The sequence below is a fragment of the Fukomys damarensis genome, unplaced genomic scaffold (genome assembly GCF_012274545.1).
Source record: "Fukomys damarensis isolate Sample0158 unplaced genomic scaffold, DMR_v1.0_HiC HiC_scaffold_37, whole genome shotgun sequence".
Taxonomy (NCBI): Eukaryota; Metazoa; Chordata; class Mammalia; order Rodentia; family Bathyergidae; genus Fukomys; species Fukomys damarensis.
Window position 1 is genome coordinate 8,822,900 of NW_022900949.1, and position 12,542 is coordinate 8,835,441.

The following is a 12,542-nucleotide window of genomic DNA, read 5'->3' on the forward strand; positions in this document are numbered from 1 at the left end:
CCCCCTGGCCCACCAATTCCACCACATGTCCATTCCCTAAATAAGGGGAAATATCAATACACAAAGCCTGCACAGCCAAGCACGTGGCACATGTCTGTACTCCTCAACCCTCAAAAGTTGCCCTTGGACGGGAGAACAAGTGTGCCAGTGCCACACAATAAGACAGAACCTAAGAACATGCTGAGCTGTGCAAGGTGGCACACGCCTGTCACCTCAGCTACTCAGGAGGCTGAGGCAGGAGAATCTGTTTCAAGGCCACCTTATGAAACTTAAGACTGACGATGTCTCCAAGTTTAAAAAGTAGTGGGGTGCGCCTCAATGGCAAGGGCTTGCTGAGCAAGGGTCTGGGCTCCATAGTCAGCACTAAAAAGAAAAACAAAAAAAAACCCAATCCTGTTAGGGAGCCAGAGGCAGTGGGTCTACAGGGTTTCCAGTTAAGTGCTGCGTGCTGCAGGGTGCGAGCGAGGAAGGGGTGTGTGTGGTGTGTGCACGTGCAAGTCAATGCACACCTGCTGGTGCTGCTGTCCTTCAACCTGGGCACCAGTGGAGACCGAGCCCGGATCCCTCTGGTGCCAACACCTGCGTGTGCCCAAGTCCTCGCCATCGAAGGGACTCAGGCAGGCACTGAGCACCCAGCCCCAGGTTATGCCTGCTACCTGTGCCCTGTAAGTGCACAGCATTGGCTGGTCCTCTGTGCAGTTTAAGGCCGGCGACAGGGAGGAGTCAGACTCGACTCTGGGGAGAAAGACTCCAGCCCCAGCTGCTGACTCCGGGGCTGCAGCGCTCTGGACACAGAAGGCGACCCAGTGGGGAGGAGAGTTCAGGTGCGCTCAACAACTGCTTCTGCGGGGTCAGCAGAGATGGGGACTCGACGCACACCACAAACCCTCTGCAACTGGCGGGAGAGCCTCCCGTAAAGGGCCTGTGTGAACACCACCGCCTCTGCTCCATGGGGCCGCCACACAGGAAGGGCAGCCAAGGGGCGAGCAGCGCTGATGACGCCTGGTTTACGAGAATGGGATGGTGCCGGGGATGCAGCACTGCACGCCTGCCTCCAAAGCGCAAGCTCCCGAGTTCAATCCCTGGTGCAAAAAAAAAAAAGAATGGGTGGTGGAGGCTAAGCTGGGCCTGGTGCCGCACACCTATCATCTCAGCACTCTGGGAGGCTGAGGCAGGAGGATCATACTGTTAAACTCTGCCTGGGTAACTTAGCAACACAGCAAGATCCTGTCTCAAAAACAACGAAGAGCTGGAGACAAACTTGGGGTGAAGGCTCTGGGTTTAAGCCCCAGTACTGCAAGATAATTAAAAAAGAATAAAAGCAGTGAGGGCTGCCTGGGTTTTAGATCCTGGCCTGAGGGCCTCTAGGCCGGGCCTGTCCCTTGCTTGCCCAAAGGCTTGGTTCTAGGGGGTCCACTACCAGGTCTACAGCTTGCGCCCAGAAAGAGGTACCTTTGGCAGGAGCCACCCCACCGCACCCACTTCCCACTTGTTTGTCAGGAGCCCGACTGTCTCCTGGTGCCAACAGGCTGCAGGGTCCCAGGGGGCGCCCAGGAGGGCGGCTGATTGGGCAGCAGGGCGCACACAGGCCACCTACGGGCACGCCCAGATCTGCCCACAGCTCCTAGGGAACAATTATCCTGGGGTGGGGAGGAGGGCTGGCTGTCCAGGAGCTGACATCTGAGCGGGGTGTGGAGACCGGGAAGGAGGTCAGAGTGGCACTCTGCATAGGCGCAGTGGGCTGAGACCAAAGGGTGGTGAGTTCAAGGTCAGCCTGGGCAACTTACTGAGACCCCCACCTCCAACCTTAAACTGGAAATGCTACTCAGAGGTGAGCACCAGCTTAGCGTGCTCCAGGGCTTGGGTTCTAGCTCCAGCACCCCCAAAAAACTCACCTCCCCTCACCTCACCAGCAGGGTCTCCTGGCAGACAAAGGTAGAGGCTGGGTCCCCAGGAGGTGGCAGAAGTCACCCAGCAGGCCCCAGAGCTCAGATGTGGTGAAGGAGGCCCAGACCCCAGTCATGGAGCACCAAGGAGCAAGGGCACCGGGCTGGAGGGTGGTGAGCACATGGGGAGAGGCGCTGGGCCTTCTCATCCCCCAGGAGCGAGCGGGGCCCAGCTGCAATGTGGCCACTCTGCGGCCAGCAGGAGCATGGGGTCTCCCCAACTCTGCCTCCAACATGGTGGGTGGCAGCAGGTGGACCTGAACAACTGTTTGGGGACAGAACTCCCTCGTTCCTTGGTCCCCAGGCAATCCCTGTGGCTCTGTTTTCCAGCACCTGAGGCCTCCCCACTAGGACGACCCCTCCCTACCAGTACACAGGGCCCCTCGCTGGGCTTCCCCTAAACTCGAGGCGCTGACACCAGCCAACGCCCAGCCCCCCACTCCCCTCAGGCCCCTCTGGGCTCCACTGGTCTGGGGGCCCTGTCCACACTGGGCAGGCAGCCTCCTCCCTGGTTCCTAGCAGCGAGGCACATCCTGGCTCAGGGCCTTTGCACAGCGTCTCCTGCGGAATCCCCCTCAATGACATTCACGGCACTGGGTCCTCGAGCAGATGCTGCCACCGGGGGGCTCGCCTCAGCACTTAGCTCAAACACCGCAAACACCAGCCCGGCGCGGTGACACACACAACTGTCATCCCAGCACTCCAGCAGGCTGAGGCAGGAAGATCACAAATTTGAGCCCAGCCTAGGCAACCCAGCAAGACCCTGTCTCAAAGTAGAAAATAAGAGGGCTGGAGATGGAGCTTAGTGTGAAGGCCCTGGGTTCCATCCCCAGTACTAAAAACCCAGAACAAACGAAGCCCTGCTCCAGTGCCTGGCTTTTGTCTGAAACTCTGAGCTCCCTCAAGAGCAATGCACTTTCCCAGGCCTTCCAATGCACTCCAAGGAGCTGAAGATCAGGGATGCAGGGAAGGTCAAGGAGGGGACACCTAGGGACCAAAAGGCGCTCCTGCCATCACCTGGGGTTTCCGTGGGGCCAGGAGACCTTGCAGGGGGACCAGCTGGGACCAGGGAGAGGTGCCCAGCTGGCTGCAGAGGACACATGCCAAGGCCGCAAGAGCACACAATGCGGGCCTTGGAGTCCCCAGGACTGCAATGAGGACCTGGGCCGCCCTGAGCCGGACCCTCAGCCCAAGCAGCCAGGAAGAGAAGGCAGAGATCGCCTCCACCCCAGACTCAGGTAGTCTTTGGAGACACTGCTGCCAATGAAAATTTAATGCCCAGCAGATGCCCGCCACAGGGGCCATGACAGCTCCCCACCCTGTGGCCTCTGCTGGGCTGCTGGCTGCTGTGCCGGTGACTTGCAGTTTCTGCGATGGATGTGTAATTTTACAAAGGTTTAAGGAAGAACTAGATACAAGGAGCTTGTCTATTTTTGCAGTACTGGGCTGGAACACAGGATCTTTACACTGAGCTGTATCTTCAACCGTTTTTTATTTAATTTATTTATTTAGGTACCAGGGATTGAACTCACATCCTTGTGCTTGCAAGGCAGGCGGCGGAACCGCTGAGCTAAATCCCCAGCCCCTACCCTTTATTTTTTATTTGGAAACAGGATCATGCTAAGTCACTAAGTTGCCCAGGCTGGACTCAAACTTGCAATCCTCCTGCCTCAGCTTCCCAAGTGCTAGGATTTCTAGTATACGCCACCAGGCCCAGCTCACAAGGAAATTTCGTTTTGAGACAGGGTCTCCCTGTGTAGTTCTGGCTGGCCTTGAACTATGTATCCCAGACTGGTCTCAAACTTGCAGTGATTCTCCTGCCTTAGCCTCTCAAGTGCTGGGATGACAGGTGTGCACTACCATGGCCAGCTCAGGGAAATTTTAAAGAGTTGATAGGAGAGGGCTGTTCACCAACTCATGGGCCTGCGAGCTGTCTGTGGCAGCTCCCTAACCCTCAGGCCCAGGCCAGTCTTGTTGTTCTAGTGGTCAGAGGACACGGAGCACTGAGGTCCTCCTCCTCAGGGCCCATGCTCCCCTCCATTCAGGCACACAGGCCCGCTGACCCCCAGCCTGAACCGGCACGGCGTGGGGTTGCAGTCCAAAGAATGGAGGATAAGGTGGGCAGAGCCAGGGCCATGGCCACCCCGCCCCAGGTGGGAACTGAAGGACTAGCCCAGCCCTCCCCTCAGCAGGGTGCGAGCTGCCCTGTCACTCTGGAACTTGCTGCTTTTGGGTGGGGGCCGCTGGGGAACAGGATCATGTGTGGGGAGGGGACCCTGGCCCGCCCGCCTCCTGTCCCTGGCTGCTTCTCAGCTCTAGCCTCTGGGCCCACGCTGCGCCCTGCCCTGGCCCCACAGCCTGCCTGATACCACATGAGCCACTGGGCCCCCGTACTGGGGAATGCGCAATCATCCAACAGTGCGGAAAAGAGAACAGACACAGTTAGCACTGGGAGGATGCTACAGGGGAAAATGGGGTCCCGAGGCGGGGCCCACTGGGCAGGGCCTGCCTGAGAAGTGGTTAGGACAGAGCCCTGTGGGTACCAGGGAAAGAGTGCAACTTAGGAGCCAGGGACAGTGACACAGGATGCCAGGCAGCTGCCCACCCCAGCCACAGGATGGACCCTGACACCAGAGGGGACGTGGACCCAGCCATACCTGGCCATGGAGTGGACCCCGCTGTACCCCTACAGGCTCTTCACTGACGGGAAGGGCAAATTCCAACCTCAAAGACACACCAGGCTGGATGTACAGGTGCGTACTCCAGTACTATGGGAGGCTGAGGCAGGATGACTCCAAGGTGAAAGCCTAGGCAACTAAGCAAGTTAGTGAAACTGCCCCAAAATTTAAAAGAAAAAGAAAAAGGGCAAAACCAGAGAAGGATGTAGCTCAGTGGGAAGGCCCTGGGTTCAGCCCCCAGGGGGCCCGGGGCAGAAAATAAAAACAGGAAGGGTTCACAGGAACCGAGGCAGCCCTGGGAGGCCTGGTCCCTCCTAGTCCCTATGCCACTATCCTTGGGTCTCCACGATGCTGCCTTCCTCCTGGGACACCCATAATGGTCACAATGGCCTCCACTCAGCCTGGGGACGAGCCCTCTTGTACTGCCAGTCCTCTCCTATCTGCCTGGCCTGTGGCTGTGCCTCCTCCAGTCTCATGAGCTGCAACCACTTCCAAGAAGCCCTACTAGTTCACCTCCTTGCAGACACAACAGTCTGCTCCTGAGCCCCTCCGCCTGGCTCCCGGCTGACGAGGGACAAAGACTCCCAGACCTCTTGGCTGGCAGCTGTGCTGTGCACCGCCGGGAGGCCTTTGGGGATGTCGTGGTGACGGAGCCACTCACTCCGCGTAGTGGGGGACATGGAGCGGCACCACAGGAAGCCGGGAGCCTGGGGAACAGTGCTTCTGTCCTGCTCCTAGCCACAATTGCTCTTGCACCTCTTAGCCTGGGGCCCTCAGGCTGCCAGACGCACAGGCCAGTGCTGCAGTGACCCCTCCTGCTGAGGTCACCGTGGCCTTCTGCCCCAGGCCAGCCAGGCCAGGCTCCTCACGCAGAGGGAGCTGGATCCCCAACCCGGACCACCCCCAGCAACCGCTGCAGGCTTCAGTCTGCTGGAAAAGGGGGTCAAGCAGGGAGGACAGGCGTTCAGGCTGCTGTGTGACCCTGGACGAGTCTCCCGGCCTCGCTGAACCCCAGTAGAGGGGCTGTCGGTCTCCTGAGGCCCTTGGATCCCTCCCCCAGCCCGGCATCCCACAGGTGATTTATGGCTCCTGTCCTCCTGGCCGGGTCTCTGCCCTAGAGTTGGCCTCGGCTCTTCTGGGGAACCAGGCCCGAGTGTGAAGGCCTTGTTTTGGTGGGTAGGTCGAGGCCAGGGTGAGGAGGAAGGGAGCTGGCGAAGCTGGGTAGCACCAGTGCCACCAATTCCACCACAGGGACAGCAAGGCGGCACCGCGGTGACAGAACTTAGAGAACCAGACCTGTGCTTGGGCAGCCACGCCCCAAGGACCTGGGCAGAAGCCGGGGTGGCGGACAGGGGTGCGCCCAGTCAGTGGGTGGGGGGAGGCAGGGCAGGTCGGCCTCTTTGTTCTGCTGCAGCAGTGCTCCTGGTGCAGACAGGGGAGCAGGCTCGCCTGGAGATCAGGTGACTAGGGTCCCTGGGGGCTCGCACAGTGATGCATGCGGGGCGGGGCGGACAGGCGGCTCGCTCACCCCGCAGGAAGGAAGCCCTCCACACGGGCGGGAGGCCAGGCCACCACCAGGGTTCAAACCCACCCCCCCGACAGAACCCCAATCTCCATTCAAATCATTTCTACCTCAAAGCCATCCAGCTCTTCCCCAAGGCACCTAGAGAACTCAAGGAGTTTGGCTTCCAGCATCCACGGGGGCTGGAGGAGAGACCCGGGAAGCCAGCCCAAAAGAACTGGGGACCAGCCTCGGTCCCCACAGGTGCTGTTGGACCAGATGTCTCCCAAATGGCTCAGATCAGAGGGTGGGACCTCTGTGGTCTGCGGAGCTGCTGGTGCTGTTTTTCTCCCTCCACCTCCTACAGCCCCACCTTCAACCACGGCTGCCCCACCCCGCTGCCCCCAGTCCAACGATGATGGGCAGGAAGGGATGTAGCCTGCACGGCCTGCCTGCTCCAGGGCAGGGACAGGGGCATGCACGGTAGCCAGCTGGCCTGAGCTGAAGTGTGTGCGCCAGAAAGGGGCCCGGGGGACTTGTGGGTGGCCAGGCGGGATGCCGGGTCAGCAGAGGGGGTGCAGGTGTTTGAGCTACCAAGCCTGAGGGGGGCGAGCAGGGGAGGGGCCACGGCACGCAGGGGCCAACTCAGAAAGAGCTAGGGCTGCAGAGCAGGTGCCACGGGCAGGTGGGGAGTTCTGGCTCCTTCCCTGGCATGCTAGAGAGCACGCCGTCAAGACCGGGGCTGTACCTGTCAGGAGTACGCTGGGGAGGGAGCTACAGGGAGTGGGAGAGACCCAGGGCCGAAGGTCTCTGAGAACATCTGGGAACCTAGACCTGGACTAGGCCTCTCCACAGGCCCTGCAGGCGGCGAGACGCCCTTTCTACCCAGGAGCCTGGCGCCACGAGGTGCTGGCACCCAGCATCGTTAACACTCACAACAGAAAAACAGAGCCCCAGACCTGCCTCACCCCACCAACATAGCCGGACCCCATCTCTCACCCCTGTCCCACAGAGACTAAGCACAGGGCAGCCAGCCTTCAAGACAGCACGCAGGCTGCCCTCCGATGCTGCTCTGGTGGCCTCTGCATGGGTCATGGGACATAGCCCAGGACGATGTGTAGCTCCTCCAAGGTTACAATGATACAAACGGCTGTTGCAGCCAGGTATGGGGGCAGCTTCTGTGGTCCCAGCCAGGTAGGAGGCTGAGGCAGGAGAATTGTCTGAGCCCAGCTTAGGCAAGACAGACCCCATCCATCTCAAAAAAAACCCCTAAACTAGGAGGAGTGGGGGGCACACCTGTAATAGTAGCACTTGGGAGGCTGAGGCAGAAGGATCACCCATGAGTTCGAGGCCAGTCTGAGCTACAGAGTGAGTACAAAGCCAACCTGAACTATGTAGCAAGACCCTGTCTCGAAACAACAAAAAAGAAGGAAACAGAGCCCTGGGTAGGGGATGTAGCTCAGTGGTGCCGCCAGCCACCTGCTCACAAGCAGAAGGTCCCGAGTTTGATCTCCAGTTCAAAAAAACAAAGAGCCCTGATGACTTCCAGACCCCAGGACCTAAAAGCCAACTGACTGACAAGCTGTCACTGGAAGCTGCCAGGTCACAAAGTGGGCATCACCCACACCACAGCCGGTCCCTGGGCCACCGTTCCCAGTCGCACGGCAGGGATGCGGCGCAGGCGGCGGTGTGTCGGCGACACTCACCCAACTCCGTGGGCTTCAGCAGCTCATCCAGCATGTTGAAGAAGGGCAGCTTCACCAGGCGGACCTCGGGCTTGAGCGTCTTGGCGGGTAAACGTCCCAGTCCGTTCAGGTACTTCCCGTAGAGCACGGGGTAGTCAATATTGGGGCCCGACAGGGGAGTCCTGGGCACAGCACCGGCCCGCTCGTAAGCCGAGTGTACGGTGAGGGGGTCCAGGGGCCGGTGCGGCTGCGGTCCGGGCTCAGCGCTCTTCTTCGCGTAACGAGTCTCGTAGAGCTCCTTGATCTTCTTAAAGAGCTCGGGGCTGCAGTCGAACTGCACCAGCTGCAGCGCCCTGGTGACCAGCTCATGCTTCAGCCCGCTCTTGCTGCGGCCCACGAACCCCAGCAGCATCTGCAGGTCGGAGACCCGGAAGCTCATCACCATGTTCTGAGAAAGAGCAAGCACATACACAGCACTCAGAGGGCGGGCGGGTGATCGGGCAGAGAGGCGGGGTGTCCTGCTCGAGGCCTGCCCATGCCCGGGGTCCCCCGACTCTTCTGGGCATCTACAACGCAGCACAAGTGCCCTCGGCCTCCTCTTCTATTTCAGGTTCTCTCTTCCCATCTTCAAGCCTGAAGATTCCCCAGGACAGGAACATGACCTAGGCTTGGTGTCCACACTTGGCATCCCGACAGTCGGAGGCTGAGGCAGGAGGATCACCAAGTGTTGAAGGCCATCCTGGGCTGCACAGTGAGTTTAAGGCCAGCCAGGGACTACACAATGAGACCCTGTCTCAAAAAGCCAAAACCAAAACAAAGACACTAGAAGCCTCACTCTACTTGTAAGCAGCCTCTGGCAGTACGTAGGGGGCATACAGTGGCAGCCTCCCTGACCCTAGGTCTCTTCTCTGGAGCGGGTCACAGTCTCTACCTGCTTGGCATGGAGGCAGCGCAGGTGAGGTAACCCATGTAGAGCACCTGATGGAGCGAGTTCTCAACCATCTGGAGCCACAAACACGCTTCCCTTTCACGGAGGCGATCGGTCACAATTTACTTAACCCTAACCAGCTGGCGAGAAGGGAGGAGCATGTGTGATCCCACACCAACTCGGATCCCTAAGACCCCTCTGCCAGGGGGTGATCTCCAAGAGGGGAGAGCTCAGCACTCCTGGCCTGACTCTAAACTGGGGAGGGTTCTGTTTCTTCTCTAACTCCTGCCTCCACCAGGCAGCAACATCAAGCTGGGCTTTGGGCCTGCTAAGCATCTTAGGCAGGGTCTCGGCCCGTAGGTCCCATACTGGGTCATTCCCTACCACAGGTGTCCCAGGTGCTGTAGGGCACTGAGTGGCGTCCCCCACCTCCACCTCGTCTATGCCAAAAGCACCTAGGGTCCCTGGGTGTCCCTGGTTGAGAACTGCTTATCTGAGGCCTTCAGCAGCCACACAGGCTGGGGACTGCGGAGCGCCAGGATCTGGCTGGCACTGACTACCTGACCTGATCCCTCCACTAATCAAAGCAAACCAGAGCACAATGTGCGACCTGGGACTGCCTGGGATTGGGGGACGATTTCAAGAGAGCCAGTGTCCTCCAGCGGTGGGCTAGCCTGGTCCTGAGTCCACTCTGCTGACCGGAAGCTGGCCTGAGACAAACGAAACCTGGTGGGGAAGAGGCCTTCGGGGAAATGGGACAGGGTTTAGCAGATGTGGACAGTGGTGCGGTGCCAGAGCAGCTCCAGAAACCCACACACCACCAAAGCCAGTTAGACCATCCAGGCAGGAGCAGCTGGGGACCCCACTGTGACAATGCAGCGTTCTGTGTGCCAAGGGGCTCTGGGTTTCCAACCCTGGCTGCTTACAAGTGAGGCCCCAGGCAGAAACAACCCTGAGAGCTGGAACTAGGGTTCCTTGGTGGCCCTGGCCAATTGTCGGGGCTGCCCAGGGCCAAAGCACTCAAGACAAACACTCCAACTACCCAGTCCTGTCCACAGAGCCTGCAGAGAGCCTGGGGATGCAGTGTCTCCTACGTGCCAGACACCGGCCGGCCTTTATTTTGTTTTTGTGTTTTTGAGACAGGGTCTCACTGTGTAGTTGAGACTGACCTGGAACTCACTGTGTAGCCCAGGCTGGTCTCGGACTCACAGCGATCCTCCTGCCCCGGCCTCCCGAGTGCTGAGATCACAGGTGTGCACCACCAGGCCTGGCTTGGCTGACCTTTATATCACAAACTTCACATGACCCGGCCCCCTCACGCAGCCGAGGAAACTGAGGCTGGGAGTGGGCAGCAGCTGACTTAGGGCCTCCCGGATACAAAGGGAAGAGCCAGCATTTGGCTGCATGGCCATGGGGCTGAGGGTATTTTCTTCTACTTACCCAGCTGCAGGGGGCTGGGGGGCTTTTGCAAGCCACCGGCACAGTGGCACCCAGGAACCCAGGCAGCCTGGGGATGCTTGGAAAGAAAAGATGCCACCTAGACTTCCTACCTGGAGCAGGAATAGACAGGCTTGATGACAAGACGCCTCTCCTGGAAAGGGCCCAAGCCCCCCAGGGGAGGTGGTGTTGTGAGACAGGAGCTGACCCCACCAAGGCAGGTGGGCTCCGGGGCCCTCGTGACCTCATCCATCCAGGCTGGACATCCAGGGCACACGCAGCCCACAGCACATCGCTCCTACTGCCACACACTGGCCACTCAGATTTCTCCACAGCTGCTGCCCTGCAGGGCCCTGCCCTTGGAGGTTGGGGGTTCTGGGGGGAAACAGACACGCAGGAGAAAGCCCCAGAGCCCCACAGGTCACTTCCTGCCCTGGCTGCGAGCACGCCCACCTGTCAGACCTGTGTTTATAAACTGTGCCAGGCCACAGTGGCTTCCAGGGCCCAGCTACACCTTGGGCTTGTTTAGACCCTGCCTGGGGAAAGAGCTGCCTGGGCAGAGCGGCCACGCCTTGTGCCCTGTTGGCTTGGGCACCTGGGCAGCAAAGGGAAACCGAGTCAGGGACGTGCGTACACGTAGAGGGGCTGCAAATTGTATCCTCCAACCGGGCGCAGGGGCTGCCAGTGAAAGCTCTCACGATGTCACAGCCACCAAGGAGCCCCTCAGATTAGCCCCTGGTGTACCCCGAAAGACAAAACCTCCCATGTTCAGGACAGTCTAGAGAAAGCTCCTAAAAAAAGGTGGACACTTCAGCAACGCGAGGTCGTAACAAGAGACTGCTCCAGGAGACAGAGGTCTTGGGTCTGGGAGTGTGTGCTGCAGCAGCAGCCGCCTCCTAGAAGGAGCGACTGTGAAAAGGGTCACCTTGATTTAATGGGGGGACCTCAGCCACGAGAGGGTCAAGAGGAGTTCATGAGGTCATATTTCAAGGCCCTGCACGGCATAAAAGGGAACAGCCAAAGACCCTTTCCTCCACCAGAGTCGGGGTGGTCCAGAGGTGCAACCCATGCCCCGTAAGAAGTTCCATTTCAGGGCTTCAGAGATTCCAAGGGACTCCAAGCCTGAAAGCTGCTGACAGAGCTCAGACCTCCGACTCCAGGGCAGAATCCTATCCCAGAACCCTGGATTGAAGCGGACAAGTTGGGGAGGTTGGGGGCTGGAGCAAAGAGGGGGCAAACCCTATAATCACAGAGCCTAGCAGGCTGCCTTCTGAATCAAACAAGGAGAGGGGAGCGGTGTAAGAGAGAAGAGCCAGCAAAGAGAAAAAACATCGTGAGGACTTTCCGGAGGGAAGACCAGAAAGGAGGATTCCCAAGTCCTTAGGAACAGCACCTGAATTGACTTTTGAAGCAAAAAGGATCAAAGACAAGGACACAAGGACACTGGACCCCCACTTGGGCGATGCACTCGGGGAAGGGCACATCCCTGAGACACTCTGAACTGAGGCCCCAAACTATGACAGGGACAGAGTCCCCAGGACAGGAAACCTGGATCTTAAGCAGCAGCAAGCGGCAGCAGGAACCTAAAGAGACTCCCATAAAACATCGTAGTTGGGGACCGGTATGTGAGAAGAGACAGGTAAAGGGTAACCAGGTGAATGGGAAAAGGTGAGAGTCTAACCCAACTAGCAGAGGCACTGGCAAGTACGAGTGGAGGTGCCATACGGCCAGGACCTGCTTCTTGGAGTGTGGGGCGCAGAGCCCTCCTAAAACAGGGATGCTGTTTTCATAGGAAAGACAAGAGGAGGCAGAGCCCAGGACACGACACTGAGACGGAGAACTTAAGAAGACCTCTGGTGTAGACGGCAGTCAGGGCTCCAGTCCACCGGGAAGGCAAGGGGTGCACCTGGTGCGGCCCCAAGTGTAAGGAGGGGGCGGGTCCCTGGGACCCACGCAGGACCTGAAAAGGAGACTCTAAAGTACGCGTGGGACAGGGACCCCAAGAGCATGCCCCGTTTGGGCTGGTTCAGACCTGGGGGCATGCACCTGGGTGGTGGCGGGGAACAAGGAACGTCATTCCGGGGTCAGGGGACCTGTGCAAGCAGACTCAGACCCTAGGCTGGCCTGCAAGGGAGAGAGATAAGACGGAGACTCTGGTCCTCGGCTACACGAGGGCTGCAAGGCACAGAGAGAGCTCCGACCCCGCTCGGGACGAAGCCAGCCCGTTCCGCTGTCCGGAGAGATCCCGCCTGCAGCTGGGAGGCGCGGCCCTGTCCCCAGGCCCTAACCTATCGGGTCGCTGGGGGGAGGGAGCTGTACCTCAAGCCAGACACAGACCCTGGCGCGGAGACCCGGGTGAGGTTTGGG

The 12,542-nt window shown here is 59.3% G+C and overlaps 1 protein-coding gene across 1 annotated transcript in view; it reads right to left on the minus strand.

Moving 5' to 3' along the window:
* The window catches only part of Pias4 (protein inhibitor of activated STAT 4), a 17,336-nt gene extending 7,974 nt beyond the window's left edge, over positions 1–9,362 (minus strand). Inside the window, exons 1-2 of the mRNA XM_033759614.1 lie at positions 9,349–9,362; positions 7,832–8,258 (exon numbers count right to left, since the gene is read on the minus strand). Coding sequence (XP_033615505.1) covers positions 7,832–8,255 — 424 coding nt within the window. The 5' untranslated portion in view covers positions 8,256–8,258; positions 9,349–9,362. The remainder of the gene's footprint in view (positions 1–7,831; positions 8,259–9,348) is intronic.
* Between the last annotated feature and the right edge of the window lie 3,180 nt (positions 9,363–12,542).